Source organism: Buteo buteo, chromosome 10, assembly GCF_964188355.1.
Source record: "Buteo buteo chromosome 10, bButBut1.hap1.1, whole genome shotgun sequence".
Lineage (NCBI taxonomy): Eukaryota > Metazoa > Chordata > Aves > Accipitriformes > Accipitridae > Buteo > Buteo buteo.
This window is the reverse complement of record NC_134180.1, coordinates 6,781,159-6,800,542: the sequence shown is the minus strand read 5'-3', so window position 1 is coordinate 6,800,542 and position 19,384 is coordinate 6,781,159. Positions and strand designations below refer to the sequence as shown.

At 60.8% G+C, this 19,384-nt stretch overlaps 3 protein-coding genes across 4 annotated transcripts in view; 2 read left to right on the top strand and 1 right to left on the bottom strand.

The window, feature by feature from the left end:
- The window catches only part of NOS1AP (nitric oxide synthase 1 adaptor protein), a 42,297-nt gene extending 28,770 nt beyond the window's left edge, over positions 1–13,527 (top strand). The window contains exons 3-10 of one of the 2 annotated variants that reach the window (XM_075038377.1): positions 2,920–3,012; positions 3,408–3,466; positions 4,106–4,214; positions 4,447–4,588; positions 5,743–5,906; positions 6,445–6,612; positions 9,667–9,832; positions 10,414–13,527. In XM_075038377.1, the coding sequence (XP_074894478.1) occupies positions 2,920–3,012; positions 3,408–3,466; positions 4,106–4,214; positions 4,447–4,588; positions 5,743–5,906; positions 6,445–6,612; positions 9,667–9,832; positions 10,414–10,817 (1,305 nt within the window). In that variant the 3' untranslated portion in view covers positions 10,818–13,527. Of the gene's footprint in view, positions 1–2,919; positions 3,013–3,392; positions 3,467–4,105; positions 4,215–4,446; positions 4,589–5,742; positions 5,907–6,444; positions 6,613–9,666; positions 9,833–10,413 lie in introns of both variants that reach the window. The other variant, XM_075038376.1, reaches the window with a different exon arrangement.
- A 531-nt stretch (positions 13,528–14,058) lies between these two features.
- SPATA46 (spermatogenesis associated 46) lies at positions 14,059–15,397 on the bottom strand. The gene is made up of 2 exons (XM_075037423.1): positions 15,216–15,397; positions 14,059–14,540 (listed from the first exon to the last, which is right to left on the bottom strand). The coding sequence occupies exons 1-2, from the start codon at positions 15,364–15,366 to the stop codon at positions 14,059–14,061; spliced, it is 633 nt and encodes a 210-aa protein (XP_074893524.1). The 5' UTR covers positions 15,367–15,397.
- Positions 15,397–18,592, top strand: C10H1orf226 (chromosome 10 C1orf226 homolog). Its single transcript, XM_075038378.1, has 3 exons — positions 15,397–15,761; positions 16,052–16,313; positions 16,411–18,592. The coding sequence occupies exons 1-3, from the start codon at positions 15,671–15,673 to the stop codon at positions 16,901–16,903; spliced, it is 846 nt and encodes a 281-aa protein (XP_074894479.1). The 5' UTR covers positions 15,397–15,670; the 3' UTR covers positions 16,904–18,592.
- Positions 18,593–19,384: the final 792 nt, after the last annotated feature.

Below are 19,384 nucleotides of genomic sequence, written 5' to 3'. Positions count from 1 at the left end.
GTTTTGGGTTCATCCCTTACAGTCTCTGTGGGTCAAATCTTGCTTAGAGGAACTGCGCAAACCTCATGTTCCCTTTGACCCTAGCCAGACCTGCTGCTTGGGGTGAAATCCCTCTGGTTTGCTGAATTAGCCTTGTGAACAAGGCAGAGCAAATTGCACGCCGTGGCTGTAAGCAGTGGGGTAGCAGCACACGGATGGTGTGCTAGGCTCTGCAGAGCAGTATGTGCTCCCTCTTGGTTTGGTCCGCTGCCGCCTTCTCCTGGGTGCTTTTCCTCCCTTCTTGCACCTATTTGCCCAGACTCAAATCTGAAAGTCTGGGAAAATCAGCAATGCATCTTCTGGACTGGGCGACTCTGCATGCCTGCCCCACGCAGCCCAGGGATCCAAGAAGTGGCTCGACTGAATTGCCATTTTATTGAATCCTCTTCCTCGCTAAGTTGTTATTAAATTACGGTTAGTGTTTCATTAAAGCCCCAGTGGGCATGAGTTCATTAGCGTTTTATTGGCTAGAGCTGCGCTTTGTTGCACGGGAAATGTATCCCAAAGAGCGTCTGTGCTCGTTGGAGTGATTGTGCTAATGAGCTCTGGTTGGGGCAGGGTGTGTAACAGCTCTCTAAGCGCACGGCTCGGACTTGCAAAGGAGCTTGGCTCTCACCTCAGCGTCAGGATAAAGGCCTGGATTTATGCAAGAGCTTAACAAATCTGGCTGGTTGGCCTTTCTGAGAATTTGACTTCTTTACTCCCGTCGGCTCTTGCTGGAGTTTTGCCGTGAGCCATCAGCACAAGGGGACTTTGGCTTCAGCGTGGCAAACAGCTTTCCCCATGGCACTCCCCTCTGCCCGGGCAGAATCCCTTGGCTGCAGCCAGGGACTGCGGAAGCCTCTCCGAGGAGCTCTGCATTGATTCTGTCCCTGAAACATATGCCGGGGCTGGGGAGCATCTTTGCTGAAGCAGCCTGGCCTGTCTGCATTACTGTCCTGGGGCTGTTACTCACCCAAAAACCAGGCTAAAAATAGTCTCTCTAACCCTGAGATATTTTTCAGGGTTGCTGTCTCTTCCAAGCCCACATTAATTAGCACTTGGGATGGCCCAGAATAGAAACCCCATGGCTCCAGCAGCTCAGAATTGCAACCTTTATAATCAATGATTGTTAGGACCAATAAATCAGGCTGCAGCTCCACAAGGTGCCGTGCAGTCGCTCTGGCCGCTGAGAGCATCCAGCTCAGCCCGCAGCTCCTGGAAAAATCGCATGCGGAGCTTCAGAAGGTGCTGCGTTAATTACTCCAAGGTAGCCAGGCTGGTGCTCACCTTTTCAGGGCTAAATCAAGATATTTCTTTAGTGTTAGGTACCAGGCACGCTGCTGTCATCTCGGTACTGGTCTGATGTCTTAGCAAGGCACAGAGAAGGGGCTCTTGGATGCAGTTTCACCTCTGCTTGTAATGATGGGGAATATGAGAGATGGGACTTGGAAACCCACGCTGGTGGGCTCTTTGGTGAGGGACTCTGGTGAGACCCTTCTCCATGAGGAATAAGCCCCGTAAGCAGCATATGGGTATGTGCTGGGGATTTTGAGGCTGACTGTAGCCATGATGGGAACCGGAGCTCTGCTTCCTTCAGCCCATCACCGTGGCTTCAGCCCTGGGGCAGGTGGGCTTGCACAGCTCGCCTGGTCTGTGTACTGGGGAGGGCAGAGCTATGTTCCACCCCCACTGTTTTCCGAGTCATCTGTATCTCCCATCCCCGTTGGCGACTTTAAAATGGCTTTGAGGAATTTTATTTTCAGGTCTTTTATCATGCGATCACAGGTCAGGGCCAGCAGCTTTTCCTGCCTGCTGGCTCCGGCTGCCAAAGTTAATACATCATGCAGTGCTGGAAATGTCACACCAAGGCTCGGCGCGGACTGGAGGCAGGGCTTTGCATCGGGGCGCCTGCCCTGTGTTCCCTCTGCAGAGAGACTGGTGAAATAACGAGAGGATAAATTAAATTCCTCTCCCTCAAGCGTGTGAGATGCAGGATGCAGGGTTTTTTCCACCACTGGGCAGGCGCAGAGGATCCGTCCCCACTGCTGTGCACAGCACCCTGTGTGTGGGACCAGCACCCAGGGTACCTGATGTGGGTGCACCCGTGGTAGACTGGTTATGGGACTCCCCAAAAGTCCCACAGCAGGAGGTTGCTTAGCCTGAATGGCCTATTCTGCTGCCGGCCCCCTCCCCGCTTGTAAGACTTTAGATGCAACAGTGGCTGGATTTTAGGGGATCTTATTCTTTCCCCGGGCCAGACCAGAGCTTTGTGTTTAGTCACTGATCTTTGGAAGTTCCTGTTGGTTTTTTTTCCTGTCCAGTGACTTCTAATTGAAGTGGGTAATTGCATTATCCCATCCCCCCTGGAGAGGTTCACAGAGTCTTCGGTAATCATCTTCCATTTTATACTGAGCGCCCCAAAAAAACCCCTTGAAATGCCATTTTCCTTACCAAAGCTCAGCAATGGCCACAAGCCAGCGGGGCAAACCCGGCTGGGCTGCGGAGCCGCAGGGGCTGGCAGGGCTGGGGAGGTGGTGGTCCTTCTCTGGGGAGGTACAGCCCTGCCGAGGGGCAGAGCAAGTGCCTTTGAAACACAGGTTAACATTTCCAGCAGCGTCCTGGGCTGAGCAAAGCATTATCCAGAGCCAGGGGCTGGATTGCTTTGGGGCGTGCTCCTCCAGATGCTGGGCACGGGGACACTGCGGGGCAAAAAGTCCCCCTGTCCTGTCCTAGCATGGATGCGCAGGCTGATGTGGGCATGTGCTCAGGAAGGCACGTGGGGTCAAGGAAACCTTTCCCTGTCCCTCTCGTCCCTTCCCTTCGGAGCCTGTTCAGCCCTCCCTGGGGCTTTCCCCATGCAGGAAGGCTAATTCAGGTGTTTTCTTCCATCCCCTGCAGTATGAGTTTAAAGCCAAGAATATCAAGAAGAAGAAAGTGAGTCTCATCGTGTCAGTGGATGGCGTGAAGGTCATTCTGAAGAAGAAGAAGAAGGTAGGCAGCCCTGGTCCCTGGGGCAGCGGTGCCTCGGCAGCAGGAGCCCTCCCCTCGCGGCGCAGGGACCTGCAGCATCCTTGAATTTCTGGGGAACTCTGGTGGGCTGGGAGAGGGAGGGATGGGCTGGGATCAGCTGCGTTCCAGATGAAGCTGTGTTCCCGCAGGGTGGCTGAGCCAGTCCTGATGTGGGTATAGAAGGGGCCCAGAGGGTCCCGTGGGAGGTGGGACATCGCTGGTCCCCAGCAGGATGCGACCCTCAGTGAAGGGTTGCAGGGGAGCAGCAGCAGAGCTGTGACAAGAGCTTCCCAGGTCTGTCCCTGGACTGTCTCTGCCCTGTCCTTGATCTCAAGAGCAGCATCTGACGTACTCATTTTCAGCTTCTTTCGTTGCAGAAAAAAGAATGGGCCTGGGATGAGAACAAAATGCTCGTCATGCACGATCCCATCTACAGGTAAGCCTGCTTGGTGGGGGGATGGAGGCCTGGGTGGCTCTGTCATGCCGTTTACCCCACGCCACGCTGGCACCGTGCTGGGGACTGGCCATGGAGAGCCGTCACCGTCCTGGTGGAGGGCAGCTCCCCTCGCTTGCTGTGCTCTCCTGAAGTCCCCAGCTCTCTTCCTCTATCTCGTTGGCAAAAGCTAAGAGCATGGACCATCTGTGTCCCAGGGAAGCCGAATGGGAGCGAGGAACAGCCCCAGCCATGCCGGGGAGGGGGCAGCAGGCACCTGAGCGAGGAGGCCAGCTCTCCGAGCAGGCAAGGAGGAAGATTGAGGTTTGCTTTCCTCCGTCCCTGGAGGTCTCCTGGACCGCTAGCTCTGTCCCTGGGGGCTGAGCAGTGAAAGCGCCGTGCTGCCTTCGCAAAATGCTTGCTGCTGCTGAGTCAGCAGGCCAATTTTCCCAGCCGAGGCAAAACCACTGCCAAAAAAATTTCTGATGGGCTTTGGCAGGGGCGTGCTGCAGAGGCTGGGCATCTGCCAGCACCCCGGGACGTGCCCTGGGAAGCGCTGGCTGTGGCCTTGCCTGTCTCCTGGGCACCATGGGTAATATGTGTGTTGTAGATGATATCCTCCCCTCCCTTCTGTCTTTGCAGGATATTCTACGTGTCTCATGACTCCCAGGACCTAAAGATATTCAGCTACATTGCCAGGGATGGGTCTAGCAATGTCTTCAGGTGCAATGTCTTCAAATCCAAGAAGAAGGTAAAGATGCTGGGACGTGCACCCCACCATCGCGGGGTCTTAGTGGGGCAGCTGGGGCAGGACCCCATGGCACCGCGCTGCAGCTGGTGGCCCGGAGCACCCTGGTGATCTGAGCTCTGGTGCCTCAGTCCCTGCAGCAGCACACAGAGACACCCAAAAGCTGCACAAGGCTGGGGAGGTCACCAGGCAGAGGCGGCCCGGCTGAGGTTACGGTCCCCCTCTCCCTCTGCAGAGCCAAGCCATGCGCATCGTCCGGACGGTGGGGCAGGCATTTGAGGTCTGCCACAAGCTGAGCCTCCAGCACACCCAGCAAAACGCGGACGGGCAGGAGGACGGAGACAGTGAGAGGAACGGGGACGACCTGGATGTGCCAGGTACTCTGCAAGGGCAGAGGCGGGGGTGGCGTGGGGGTCCTGGAGCCTGGCAGACGCCGTCTGCGGCGTCACCGTCTTCCCATACCTCTCCTTGCTGCCTGACACCTGCGGGGAATGGATTTGCACAGCAATCTGGCCTGCCGTGTCTTGGGCTCAAGCTGGGATCTTGCCCAGCAAGGAGCCTTCGCTAGGTGTTAGCCATCATCCTCGCAGACATCCCCCTTGCTGGGAGCCTATTAGCAGCGCCCGGGACTCTGCTGGGCGCCTAAGTACTCTCCGTGCTCTGCTGCACACGCTGCAAACATTTCCTCGCTGCTTCCACAGAAAAGACCCTAAGCACAGACCTTTTCTGCATCCCAAGGTGCTCGCGGGGCTGGGTTCGGCTCTCTGCTGCGGACCCAGCTCGTGGTCCATCGCCACCTCTGCAATTCCCTGCGTGTGCGGAGCCGTGCTCGGGATCTTGCACCGCGCTCCCGGGGCTGCAGGCAGCCTGTGGACCCTCCGCTCCCTTCTCAGCCCCGTGTGCGGAGGGTGCAGGGGTGCTTGTGCCTGTCAGGATGCTGGCGGGTCCTGGTGCCCAGCTGTGTGTGGGCTGCCTGCCCTGCCCTGCCGCCCCGTGCTGGGTGTTAGATCCCCGTCATCCCAACAGGAGCAGCCTGGGCTGTGCTGCGGTTTCCTGCCTGCCTCTGCCACCGGCGCTGTCGTGATGACCTAATCGTTGGGCTGTCCTGGACCGCACATTGTTTGGTTTTCCTCCACACACAATATCCCGGCCACGATATGCGGTTCCCTGGGGATTTCTGAGCATCCGTTTTTTTTGGGTTGTTTTTTTTTCCCCTGTAATCTCTTGTTTACCTTTCTTTAGCTTTCCCTGTGTCTTCTGAGGCCCATTTGTCCCATGTCAGGGTTTTTGGCCGCTGTTCCCCAGGTTTGATGTGCCGGGGCTGGGTGTGTTTTTGGCTGCAAGCCCCATCCCGAGCAGCAGCAGGAAGCGCAGCCCTGTCGCTCTGTACCTGCTTCCCCCCAGAGCTGGAGGGTGGGTGGCAAGGGGCGGTGAGAACCAACCGGTGGGCATCACTCGCCATACCACGGGCACACCGTAGCGAGCTCCTGCTCCAACTGGGCTGTGCTCTGCTCTGACCCTGCTCCCTCAGCCTGCCGCCTCACCAGCGCGGAAAGGGCGGCCGCCTCAGCGGAGGAGACGGACATCGATGCCGTGGAGCTGCCGCTGCCCGGAGCTGACATCCTCGACTTCAGCCGCGGCGTGACCGACCTCGACGCCGTGGGCAAGGAGGCGAGCGCCTACGCCGACGCCAAGGTGCGTGGGTCCCCGCGCTCCGCTCTCAGGGCACGGTGTGGCCCTGGCCCCGCGGCTCTAATGTGCATCCGGGGGGCCTGGGGATCAGGAGGGATTGTGCAGCATTCCCTGGCTCCCGGATCAAAGCCATCTGCCGCTGCAGGGCTGCCCTTTGGCTCGGGGCCCGGGGCGCTCCTGGAGAGCGCTGTGCCGAGGCTCGGCTATGTGCAGCCACGCGGAAAGCATCTGGGGCAGAGCTGATAGGGATTTTTTTCTGCCAAAAAGAAAAAATAAAATACTTTGAAACAGGGGAAATTCCCATGGGAAGCATCAGCCTTTTTGGGAATTTTCTACAAAAGTATTTGAGCTGTTGTCAAAACAGAAAAAATACTGCCTTCAAAGTTTTCAGCACCCCCAGCAAAGTGTGCATTTGCTTTGAATGCTGTAGCTTCTTTCCTGGGTATTTTAGGGGCCTGGTCTGTGCCGCAGCCCGTGTGTGCCTGGCGGCTCTCCGTGGTGAGGGGCACAGGATCACACTTTGACCATTGGTGTTTTGCAGGGCTGCCTCCACCCTGAAGATATCCTGACAGCGTCGCCCAAGATGCTGCTGCCCTCATCTGCCCAGCTGCCTGACCTGGGAACACCCCTCTCTGCCCACCACCAAATGCAGCTTCTCCAGCAGCTCCTGCAGCAGCAGCAGCAGCAGACGCAAGTGGCCGTGGCACAGGTTCTCCCCTCTGCTCTTTTCCGGGGGTAGCGGCAGGGCTGGGGCACGCTACCGAGCCCCTCGGTACCGCCGGAGTATCCCCTGCCTGGAGGCAGCGTTGAAGGCAGGCAGCTCCGTGGGGAGGGCACGGTGGTTGCGGGAGAAGCTGGGGCACAGCGGATGGGGATGGGCCATCTCCTGGGCTGTGCAGCAAGGGGAGAGGAGTGGCAATTTGCCCTGGTCCCGTCACAGAAGATGAGGTGCTTATGTCCACTCGCCACCCAATTTTTTGGTCCTTTGGCCCCTGTCTGCTTGCCAATGCCTGGCCTCAGCGTTAGCCCCGGCTGACTGCTGCCTGGGCTGTGCAGCTGGCACCTCGTTCTCCATGCAGGTATTTCTCATTTAAGCAGCTCTGGCTGTTTTATCCAAGTCATTACCTTAGCTTTACTTGTTCCCTGACCCCTGGCAGAGCTCTCTGCAATTGCTCGACTTTCTTCCTGGCTTAAACGATCAGCTCCAGCAGTCTTTCTGTGCTTTCCTGTGGCTTTCCTCTTCTCACATCAGAAAATCAGCATTGGTCCTTCTGGCCGAGCTGCTGCCCTGAGAGCCTGCGTGCCTTCTGGGGTTACGGGTTCGGGAAGTTGCTTTCCCCTCTGGAAGAGGGACCTGCACCCTCAGGAGATCCTTTATGTCTGCCCAAGTATAGTGTTGCTACAGGCAAAACTTACTAGGCAAAGCCAGGTCCTTTTGTGGTAGGGACTGCTCACCTTTGGTAGTTCCCAGTCTTTGTGTACCTGCAGAGCCTTGCAGTGGCAATTTCTTTTTCCTTCTACTTCCAGGTAAAAAAAAAAAAAATCTAGAATAGTGTAATGCCATTTCTTGGCTGGCTCCTGGGATGGCAGGCAGTGGCCTCATCCTCCTCTGTCCAAAGGGCTGATGCCCTGCTCTGGACCTCTGCCCACCCCAGGGCAGTTCATGTCCCAGGAGCTGTCACTTAGCTACTCTCTAATGCATGCCGTGGTGATTTTGTATCATTGTAATTTATTAATGAAAAAGTAGGGCCCTGTCATGTCAAATGCCTTTCAGATGACTGCATGCATTACATCCATACCTCTATCAATGGCACTTGTTATCTTCTCTCAGAAAGTAGTGAATCAATTTGTCTCTGAACACGTGGTGATGGACACAGGCTTAATTTTTACTAACGAAGCTGGGAGATCGACTGTGTTGACCAGGATCTGTGCTTGGTCTATAGCTACGGGGACCATCCTGTAATTATCTCGGCCTCTAATTACTTGGCTGAGGATGAAACGCCATTTAGTTCCCTCATTGATCAGAGGCTTGCTTTTGCAAGCCATATTCCAGATACCTGTGAAATTTCCTTCTCGTGAATTAAGGCCAGGAGTCCTTCCTGGGTCTTGTCCCCAGGGGGCTGGTGGCACGAGCCACTGCCCCTCTGCAAGACGTGACATTTGGGCTCTGCTCGCATCTTCTCGTGGCATCACCTGAGCATCTACCTGGCCCCAGCTGCAGGAGCCTGTGATGGAGACAGATGCTGACTGCAAGGAAGGATCAATTCCAGGCTGACGCTGCCAGCGCTGAGCTTTGGCACCCGCTTAGCATTTAAACATGATTCCACCTCTGCCAGCTCAGCTCAGGGTCTCTGCTTCACCCACCAGCCTTTGGCAGAGGGTCCCTGTCCCACCGCGCTGCCGTGCCCCGCTGTCCCACCGCTGGCAGGAGGAAGAGGTGCCTGTGGCTCCTGCAGCTCTGGTGTGGGGTGTCTCACTTGGCTGGGGGCCCGCAGGCAAACCAAAAGGGCTCTGTGCTGCCTGCTCCGAAAATAAGGGATTGCACCCCCTTGCCCTTGGTCTGGCTTAACATGGACAGTTCCAAGTCTCAGCCCCTTGCCTGGTCTCCTGCCACCCCCCGAGCTCCCTGTACTTCAACTCTGCTCTGCCAAGGGCACTGTCCTGCCGCCTTGCTGGCTGCGTTTGGGCGGCTCGGGTACCCATCCAGGAGGGCAGCTGGCCCCCAGCTGTGCTGCTTTTGGGGCCCTGCAGCCGCAGCAGCAGCTCACAGCTTTAGCAGGTACAGATTGCTCCCCCTGCCTCCCCAAGGCCGCTTTCTAGGCCAGGGTAAAATTGGGGGGGGTTGTGTGTTTTGGTTTTTTGTTTGTTTGGTTTTAAACCTGTGCTTTCCTGGTTCCACACGAGCCTGGCTGGCTCAGTCCTTGCTGGAGAGAGGAGCGCTTGTAGAGCCCTGGGTGGGTGGCAGGAAGGGGTGCTGAGCCGGCGTGACCCCCGGCTGGCTCCGCACTGCCGTCCCCTTATCCGGGGTACGCTCCTGGGGCTCTCCTTGCTTGAGCTCAGATCAGAGAGCTGCCCCCGCTGCCCCTGGGCAGGGGCTCCTGGCCGGACTCCCCGCGGTCTAACGTCCAGGCGTTACTTCCCAGGGCCGGAATGAGCAGCCAGCTCGTGTCCCCAGAGCCACCGTGTCTCAGCAGCGCTCTGCCATCTGCGTTGCTCCAGGCACGTCGTGCCTGCCACAGCCGGAGCCGCCTGCAGCTCCAGGGCAGCTCTGATGCCGAAGCCCCTGCTAGCGACAGACGCCGCTGGCAGGACCCTACCTCTGGGAAACCTGCCCAGAAAGACAGCTCGGCCAGGGCCGGCTCGCAGCCTTCATGCACCCGCAGCCCCGTCCAGTCGGTTGAGCCTGTCTTCTCTTCCGTATCCATCTGGCTTCCTCCTGAGCTGCCCTTTCGTCACGCGTTCACGACGCGCGCGTGTGACCGATGGTTCCGTCGGTGCCGCCTCCCTTTGCCTCCGGGCTTTTCCGTCAGAGAGGCCAGGTGACCGTGCGCTGGATTTGCTGAGCGTGCCCTGGTGCGGCACCGCCGCCTGCCCCTGCCCTCCCCGCCGCATCCGCGGGTACCCGCGGGGAATGGCTTCTTCGTCGAACCCTTCGGTGGGATGCCGGCGAGCCCTGGTAGACGAGCAGGGGTGGCCGGAATCGAAGCTCTCGGCCCTCGAGCGGTACCTCCCGCACGCTCACCCGCTCTCTCCTGTCACGCAGGTCCACTTGCTGAAGGACCAGCTGGCCGCGGAGGCGGCGGCACGGCTGGAGGCCCAGGCTCGCGTACACCAGCTCCTGCTCCAGAACAAGGACTTGCTGCAGCACATCTCGCTCCTGGTCAAGCAGGTGCAGGAGCTGGAGCTGAAGCTGGCAGGGAACACCACCAGTAAGCGCTCCTGCCCCTTCCTCTCCCCTCGCAGCTAGCCGGGTCTGTGGAGGACATGAGTGTGGGTGTTTCTCTTGGGGTTTTTGTGCATCTCCAGTGGTTTTGCGTAGGGGAATATTAGCGCCCTTCTGGCCTGGCTTGTGCGTGTGCGGCAGGGTGCTTGCATGCAGCGTGGGAAGGGGCATGGGGAGGGCTGTATAGACAGGTAGTCCCGTACGTCCATCAGCTGTATGTCCGCTTTTCCCAGTGGCTGCATGCTCTAGGCCAGCTCCTTACCTGCCCAAGAGCCCTTCCTTGACCTTCCTCTCCAGCAGACGTGGCCATCAGCTCCCTGGAGGAGCTGGGGTAGGAGACAGATAACTTTTTATCCTACAAAACTGGCTCTTTGCTGGCCAGCAGCAGCTCCTGGCACCAGTGACACCAAATGAGCCCCCCCAAACGGTGGCAGCGGGGAGGTTGACACCCGAACGGCCCCAGACTGTCCTCCTCTGGCCAGTCTGCAGCCAGCTGCGGTGGTCGGGGGATGCCCAGGCAAGCCAGGGTGGCACTGCCTGTCTCTCAGCCGTGCCCTTCTCTTGCAGCAGGCTCCCAGGACAGTCTGCTGGAGATCACCTTCCGCTCCAACGTCCTCCCCGTCCTCTGCGACCCAACCACCCCGCAGCCCGAGGACACCCACCCGCCGCCGCTGGGCCCCGGCTCGGGCTTCCCCAGCTCCATGGGCAGCCCCATAGGTAGGAACGACTGTCTGGTGAAGCTGGAGTGCTACCGCTTTCGGCCGGGCTCAGGGCCACCCGCTCCGGAGCCAGCGCTGGGCAGCCTGGAGCTCATCAAGTTCCGCGAGTCGGGCATTGCCTCCGAGTACGAGTCCAACACGGACGAGAGCGAGGAGCGCGACTCCTGGTCCCAGGAGGAACCGCCGCGCCTGCTCCACGTCCAGCCCAGGCAGGACCTGGGCGACAGCCTGGAGGACGAAATTGCGGTGTAGGGGTCGTCAGGAGGTGGTGCGGAGCTGCTGGGACCTGCCGGAGCTGGGGCGGACCCTGGCCGTAGCCCCCTGGCCCTGGCAGGGACGGGATGGCCCGGAGGGAGAGGGGGGCGGAGGAGGGAGCACGAGGCTTCCAGAACACGTCCGGGAGGCGTTCGGAGGTGAGGACGGAGCCGTGCCGAGGGGCTGCGGTGCGCCAGGCGTGCTGTGTTCCAGCGTGCATGGGCTTGTGTGCTGAGCTGGAGCGTCCCCGCTTTGCATCGGACAGTGAGCTGACAGCTAACCCCTGGTCCCCGTCCCCCTGCAAGCTGCGTTTCAAGGTCAGGCAGAAGCAAAGGACTCCCTGCCGGATTAGCCACTGCTGGTGGTGCAGTAAAGCAGATGAAGGTTTTTGCTGGGGGAATGAGAGAGCAGGCACAGGGCAGTGAGTGGGGACAAGAGGGACCAAGCAGGCAGCGCCGGGGCGGTGAGCAGGGACAGAGCCACTGGCAGGGGGTCCGGTCCTCTGTGTGGTGGAGACGGTCGGAGATACGTCCAGGGCCGTGCTAGCGGGGTGGTTAGGGTCGGTGATGGTGTGCTGTCGGTGTGGGTGCGCGAGTACTGTCAGTGTGGGTACGCGAGCGAGAGGTGAGGCAGAGGGGGACAGTGGGGACGAGCCTGGGAAGGAGCTGAAGGGGTGAGATGAGGTTGTGCAGGATGGCCGGGTGCAGGCAGCTCCTGGCAGGGTGATGGTGTTTGTGGCACTTCCAGGACAGGGTTTGTCCCTTGCCTGAGGCAGGTGGAGGGCGTGCGGGCACTGCCTGCTCCTCTCCTGGGCTGTGGAGCGGAGAGGAAGGCACGGCTCGGCACGGAGCAGGGAGCCAGGGCACGCAGCGCAGGGCTGTGGAGTGTCCTTCCCCTCGTTGTCCAGTCCTTGGGCTCCTTGGCATGGCTGCCAGGTTTCAAAGCCTTTCTGGTGCTCTCAAGTCATGTTTTCAAGTACTTCCCCGCACGCCTCATCACCACAAACTCCCTGCTTTGCTTTATAGACAAGCCCTCCCGTTTCCACGCAGTCGTTTGCCTCTGGACCAGGGCTGGGGGATGCAGTGCTGGCATCGGCCGTGTGCGGGGCTGGGCATGCTTGCTGCCCCTCGATGGGGAGTGAAGTGCTGGTGTCTGCAGGGGGGGTCCTTCACATCTCTGGTTTGCACCCTCCAGAAAAGTGAATCCAAGATCTCAGGATCCCCCACCAGACCCCAAGACACCCATGGCTGAGAGCCGTCTGGGGGCCTCCAAGGGATCCAGAGCTTGTTTCTCTTCTGCAAGCACATTTATCAGCTGCCTGTTGCTGCAGCCTCTCAGAGGCCATGGCTGAGGGGGTATGAACCAGAGTCCCGATGTCCCCCCTGCTCCTTGAGGAAACACTCAACGAGGTGGGGATTGGCACAGTTGTCTTCCTCCCCATCCACCCTCCTGTCCTGCTTCTGCTTCGCTTTGTTGCTTCCCTGCTGCTCTCGCCTTTGCCAGCTCTGTCTCTGCTAGATCTGCCTGCAACTAACCCCTAGCTGAGCATCTCCCAGACACGAGCTCTTGCCCTCCTCCAGGGCTTAGCTCGGCTTCTGAGGAAGGTCCATCACCTCTTTCTGCCCCAGTCCCTTTGGGACTGAAGGCTGCTGAGGAGTGAGGTGTGGGTGAGACCCCTGGGGTCAGTACGAGCTGTGCTATGCACTCTCCACTACAGGAGGAGGCTCAACACTGTGAGGAGCTAAAGAGTCCTAATGGGAAGGAAGGACATGTTTCAGTGTCCCCAGCAGTGGCCTGGTGTCCAGGGGAGCCCCTGCACCAGCCACAGAGGGGCCAGAGTGGGAGCCATTTGGGACACGGGTGCTCCTGTCCTCCAGCCACCAATACCTCCATATGCCCTGTCCCGCACTGCTGTGGGCACAGCTGTGTGCCAGCCCCTCTGCTGGGGACCCCGACATCCCACTGTCAGCTTGAAGCAGTTGGAGGTTAAAGCATGGGGCGGGAGGCTGGTCCTGCCAGGAGGGAGAGGTGGAGATGGCAGCACGCACAGGACGTGGCGCAGGCAGGGTAGGGATGCGTGGGTGAGCTCAGAGAGGGATTTCCATGTGGGCAGACAGATCGTGCAGGAGAGGGGACAGCAGGAGCTTGGCCATACACACAGGGAAGATGAAGAGAGAGCCCGGGAGGAGCAGCAGCAGGCAGGAGGTCTCTTCCAGACTGGGCTGCCTCAGAAAGCAGGCAGGGCTGAGCCATCTCCCCACGCCACCGTTCCTGCCCGTCCCCGCTGCACACGCGCAGCCGAGGCAGTGCCCCACGAGTTGCTGTTGGGACCAGCTGTGGGCTTGGGCTCCTGCCCAGCGCTCTGCCTACAGGGGCGGTGGGGGGTGCCCCGTGGGCTGGGGGTGCTGCCGGAGCTGGGTCAGAACCTGCCAGTGTCCTGCCGCACCGTGGGTGTACATGTGTAAATGATCCTCCTCTTAACTCAGTGCTGCCTCCGAGACGCCTCTCTAGCCTCTTACTTTTGTTATGGACCTTGACCGGGGATTTATAGCTATATTTTTTGTCCTTTCTTTTCCTACAACTGTCGTGTTACTAACCGTTGACTCAATCTATCTGGGAAACCAATCTGTCAATGTAAGTGCACTTAACCCTTGGGTGTTGTCATTAGTCGACTGGCTTTTGCTAAATAAATCTTTCTATTTCTCAAGGCTTTCTGTTGTCTCTTCCTTCTCGCTGACTCTCTCTCTTTCTGTACTTCTCTCCTCCTCCACGCTGGGAGCCAGCACCAGCGGTGGCATCCCTTGGCCTTGCACAGACCCCCCGCAACCTAAGCATCCTTCCCTGTGGGACCCTTGCTGGTGGTGCCAGCCACAGGCTGCCCATGGGAGCGAGGTACCCCAAACATTGCTGGGAGCAGAGGGGTTTCAGTCTTCCCCTTCAGCCACCGCACAGCGCAGGCTCGTCTCAGGGCTGACCCAACAGCTCGAGGGTGCCGAGGGGTTCCCGGCATCTGCAGAGCTCCCCACAGAGATGCAAAGCAGCGCTTTCAGGGGCTCGGGAGATTTTTGGCTGCTGGGGAAGGAAAAGTCGGGAAGAGCCTCTCTTAAAGGATGGCAGAAGTGTTGCGTAGGCAAGAGTAGCAGGCAGACGGGGCCGGCTGCTCCTAAACCAATTTATTCTGCCGCTGGCAGGAGCGATGGAGCAGTGCCCTCCCGCGGTGGCTGTCCGGCTGGCGGGGCTACACGGGCACCCTGGGGGCTGCAGCCTCCTGCTCCTTGTGCTCCTTCTCCCACAGGGCCTTGAGCTTGCGGTAGTACACCTTGCAGCTGTAGCCCTCCTGGGAGCTGTGCTGGATGTGGTCCTTGACCGACCAGAGCGTGGGGAAGACGCGGCAGCACGACACGCACTGGTAGCCGCGCTGGGGCACCGGCTGCCACTGGGAAGCGGCGAGGATGTCCCGGAATGTGATGCTGGCTCTGTTCCTGGCCGGCCTGTCCCTCTCAGTGGGCTGGAGCTCATCTGAGGAGCCAGAGGAGGAGCAGATGATCTCTGAGAGGTCATCAGGCTCCTCGTGCTCCTGGGTGCTGGAGGCCAGGATGGAGGAGAGGCTGCCCAGCTGCTTCTGGGCGGCTCCTTTAGTGCACATAAAGTAGCTGTAGGGCGAGAACCAGGGCCGGTAGACGGTGCAGGTGTGGGCAGGGAGCTCGCTGTCCGGTGGGCCTGCGGGGCCACAAGCTGCAGAAGAGCGAGCGGGCAGTGAGTCAGGGGTCCCTGTAAGAGCCCAGCCCGCCATGGGGTTGGGAGCAGTGCTGGGGACCCTTCCTCTCTGTCTCTGTGGGATGCAGAGGTGGCTGGCTCTGTCCCAGTACATCCCCCCTCGGCATGGAGGGTACCATCCCTGCCCCCACGGGACGCAGGGGTAGAGATGGGCACAGGATGCTGGGGTGGGCACCGAGGCATCAGCACAGCACAAGGCTCACACAGCAGCCCGCTGGAGCCATCCCACGGAGAGCTGCACTGGCACGGGGGCAGCGATGGGGGGGCCGAGCTGGTGCTCCTGGGGGCAGCACCCACAGCTTTGAGGATTCCCACTGGGAAGACTTGGGGGAGAAGCTGGCGTTGCTCAGAGGTGGGGTGTGACTGCAGAACCCTGCCAGGTCCCCAGAAAGCGCCTGCTGCCACAGACCCCCCCCGGTCCCCTTTCCCCACCCACGCAGGAGGACATGCCCTGCCAAACCCCTCCACAAACTGTCTGCCCGCAGGCCCTCGCTGTGCCGCGGGAGGCTGAGCGGTGCCACGGCCGGGCCCAGGAGGTGCAAGAGGGATCCCTCCCCACAGGCAGTGCCGGCTGCTTGCGGCCCCTGCCTGGCTGCAGCTGGCGGGCACCAGGCTCACCGGGCAGGCTGGCAGGGCCACAGGGACGCAGGGTCTCCGGGCTTCTTGTCCTGGTGCTGCAGGGCACGGCCCCGATGGAAGCGGTGGGGAGGACGAAGCTCTCCATCGCCCTTGTGTAGCCGGTGTGTGGTTCCTGCGCCATGGTACCCATGCTGTCATCGGCTGATGTCACAAAGGGATGATGTCACACGTGTACGGCGCACAGCCGGGATGCTCCTGGGCAGTGGGCTCAGCCCCCGGGATCTCTGGGGAGCTTGGCCAGCCAGCCTGGGCTGGAGGGGGTGCCTTGGGGGGTGGGCAGCGCAGAGCCCAGGCTGTGGGTGCCCCCAGAGAACCCCCTGCTGCTTTGCGGGTGCCTGGCTGATAAGGGCCCCGCATGAGCCCCATCTTTGCAGGCAGCATGGCAGGTCCGGGCAGGGGGTCAGCAGCACACCTCACCCAGCAGCGTGGAAGGGATGGGCCCGCTGTCCCCTTGCTGTTCCCTTGGTAAATCCTCTTTCTCTCTCTTTCTTTCCACAACCTGCTTCCCAAGTCACTCGGTATCAGGTAAGAGACGCTCTCGGTGTGTCGGCAGTGCCAGCGTGGAGCCCTGGGCTCGCTGCTACCCCATGCTACCCCATGCTGTCCCCCGTGCATGCACTGCCCTGTGCAGTCCTGGCATGGCCCGGCTGCCCACAGCCTCCGCGGGGCTGCAGAAGCAGCCTCCCTGTCCCCCAAACTGTGTTCCCATGCTGCTGGGTTGGGAGCTGACGGGTGGATCTGGGACGTGCCGTCCCTGCCAGGGTCCCCCCTCCAGCCTGGCTCACATCCCCTCTCTGTCCCTTTTCCCCCTCCAGTGGACCAGAGCATGTTCGAGAACGCCAGCGCGGCACCCACCCCGCGGCCGCGGCACGTCCCCGCCGCGGCGGGCACCCTGCCACAGCCCTCCCGCCCCGCCGGCAGCCAGCACCTCCGCAACCTGGGCAAGGCCGTGGGGGCCAAGGTGAACGACCTCCTGCGCCGCAAGGAGCCGGCCGGCCTCCCCAGCGTGGGAGCGATGGAGGTGAACGCCAGCGCTGGGGCCATGCTGGGCACGGGACAGCCGGCTAGCGAGGACGGGTGAGCGTCCCCACGGTGTGCACCCTGCGGCAGGGCCGTTGGGACAGGCTGGAGAGGCCTCGGCATGGGGCTGTATGTGACTTCTCTGTGCTTGCAGGGCTGTGGGGCTGGATGCCTTTCCCCGGCTGGACCCCCCGCCCCCCGTTACCAAGAAGCGGACGCCGCGTGCCCTGAAGACCCCGCAGGACATGCTCATCGCGCCGCAGCCGGCGGGGAACAGCCTGAGGAGCAGCACGGAGGAGCTCCCCGAACCGCCTGCAGCCCACCCTGACCCTGCGGAGGAGCAGCCGGGGATGAGGGACCTGTCCCCTCCAGAATGCCCTGGGGGCCCCAGCATGACCAGCATCTCAGAGCCCAGTGGGGACCAGCCCACCAGTGTTCTCCCCGTGCCCGACCTCATCCATAAGGGCAGCCTGGAGAGCCAGTGGCGAGCAGGCGAGAGGGCTACCGAGACCTCACCCCATGTGGAGAAGCCCCCCCGGAGACCAGGGCTGGAGCTCGAGCCACCGGGGATCATGGTGCAGCCAGACCCACGTACCCCCAGCTGGGAGGTGGAGGGGCCCCATCCTGACCTACTGTCCTTTGAGTAGCAACCGGGGAGCAGCGACAGGGGCACCGTGGGGGCTGGCTCTCCCAAACATGTCTCTCACCGCTACTTGCCATTTTTGGGGTCATTATTTTGGAGATGGAGCCCCGGGGTGGCAGGAGCCATTGCTGTCCCAGCATGGTATGTGGGGATCCATGACACCCCACTTCTCCCCAAATTCCCAGGGGGAATTAGCCTGTCCTGCCATGGCTTCTGCAGCCCCATCCCGGGCCTGTTCACCCTGGTCAGTGCAAAGCTCCCGTCCCACCACAGTGCCACCATTCTGTACACAGCCTGGGGCCATGCTGAGCTGGGGACCAAGGGCGGGCTCCCTCAGCAGCCCAGGTCCTTGTCTGTGGGTGCAGAAGCACCAGCCTGCCCCCAACCCCCTCAGCTCTGCCAGGGCAAGAGTCCCACGAGCATCCCACACTGTTCCCCACATTTGCCCTGGCTGCCCTGGTCCGGAGGATTTCCCAGCTTATGCCATGTGCTTGCTGAAAGACCCCATCCTGGGGTGCCAGCAGCCTCACCCAGCCCTAGTGCCAAGGAGCTGGGATGGCAGATGTGCCTAGGACCTTCTCCAGGTGCCATCCCTTTGGTGTTAGTCTGCCCAGTGTCATCTCTTAGCAGTGGAGCCCCAGCTGCGGGAGACCCGCTCGTGGCACAGGCTCTGGTGGGGAGCAGGGCTGGATGCCTGAGGCCACACAGCTGCTGGCCGGTGGGCTCTGGCAAGGAGCCGAGCTCCCCATCAGACCCCCCTCCAGCTCCCACTTGTTTCCTGGTCTCGCCCCAGCCACCACGGACCGGACCGACCTGCCCAGGCAGGCAGCCAACTCCGTGTGGGCCGGCATCACCGCTCCTTTATTTCCTGGGACGGTGACGTCTTCGCGAGACTGGGACACAAGAAGCCACGTGGTCCTTTTATACTGCTCTATGATTGTTTCTCCATGAATGACAGGAGAGGTTAGCCAGCCTGCGGACCCCTGGGCCGGTGCAAGGAAGCAGCTGCGAGATGGCACTTTTTGCTTAGAGCTTTTTGCTTAGTGCATCCTCACCGCAAAGGTGTTTTTGCGAGGAAGAGCTCCAAAGACCAGATTTGGTCTGGAGGAGGCTAGGGGCTCGTGGATGGGGCTCCTCCTGGGCCACGCAGGGTGGTTGGGCAGAAGAAATGTCTTCCACCACCCAAAGCCATGTTGTGGTCCTGCTGAAGGAAGGAGGCCGTGAGCGTGGATCCCTTTGCCCTGGGAGCAGCCACCGTGCCTCCTTGCCCATTGGCATGGTGGGTGCCATGGCGGCACCGGGGCTCTGCAGCCCCTGGCCCCTGGGAAGGCCCCGCTGAAGAGCAAAGGAGATGCCAGAGATGCACAGAGCCCGCGGGCAGCCGGCGGTCGGTGCTGAGGTATAACACACCCTGTGTATAATGTGATTAGGCCGTGCATGGCCAATGCGACCCCACAAACAGAAATCTATATGAGTATGTATATGTGTATGCTGCCTAGACCTATGTTGCGTTGTGTATGTTGATGGAAACAAGGGCTTGTAGCCCTGCTTTGAGGAACCAGCATCTTCCAACCCTGTCGATCACAAGGGAACCTCACTGCTGGTCCAGTCCCTCTATTTATGTTGTCTAGGGTGTGTGTGTAGTTCGGGACAAAAGATGCAGATTGCACAATAAATTTTTCTTCTTTTTTTACCCACTGACATGTAGCAGTCCTTTGATGGGAGGGGATCGCCTGCACCAGCTCGGTGTAGCCCCGAAGCACCCCGATGAGGCCGGGGACCCGCCGGATGCTCCTGCAATGGGGGCTGCAGAGCAGACGAGGGAGGCCGCAGTCCCGGCAGCCCCATGGAGCTGAGGGGTGCCGGGGAAAGCTGCCCTCCAGCGCCAGGCTTGCTGGGGTGATGGCATGAGACAATGGGGCCTGCTGTGTTAAAGCCACGGGGTTGAGGGAAATAGCCCCAAAAAGCGCTGCCGGGGGTCCTGACACCTGCAAAGGGCAGTCCCACCCCGGGAGCCAGGCCCAGTGGAGCCGGGGGACGTCGGGGGCGTTTGGCGGTGCCCAGGCTGAGGGGGTGACATGGTTGCCCCGCTGTGCTTGGCGCTGAGGGGATGGGATCCCCGGTTTGTGCCCGGGCTGAGGAGCCGGGACCACCGGGGGTGCTGAGGGGACAGACCTCGGTCGGTGCCCAGGCTGAGGGGACGAGACCCGGGGGGTGAGGGGACGGGACCCGGCGGTGCTGAGGGTACGGGAACCGGGGGGCTGAGGGGACGGGAACCGGGGGCTGAGGGGACGGGACCCGGCGGGGCTGAGGGTACGGGAACCGGGGGCTGAGGGGACGGGACCCGGCGGGGCTGAGGGGACGGGACCCGGCGGGGCTGAGGGGACGGGAACCGGGGGGCTGAGGGGACGGGACCCGGCGGGGCTGAGGGGACGGGACCCGGCGGGGCTGAGGCGGCGGGATCCGGCCGTGCTGAGGGGGCGGG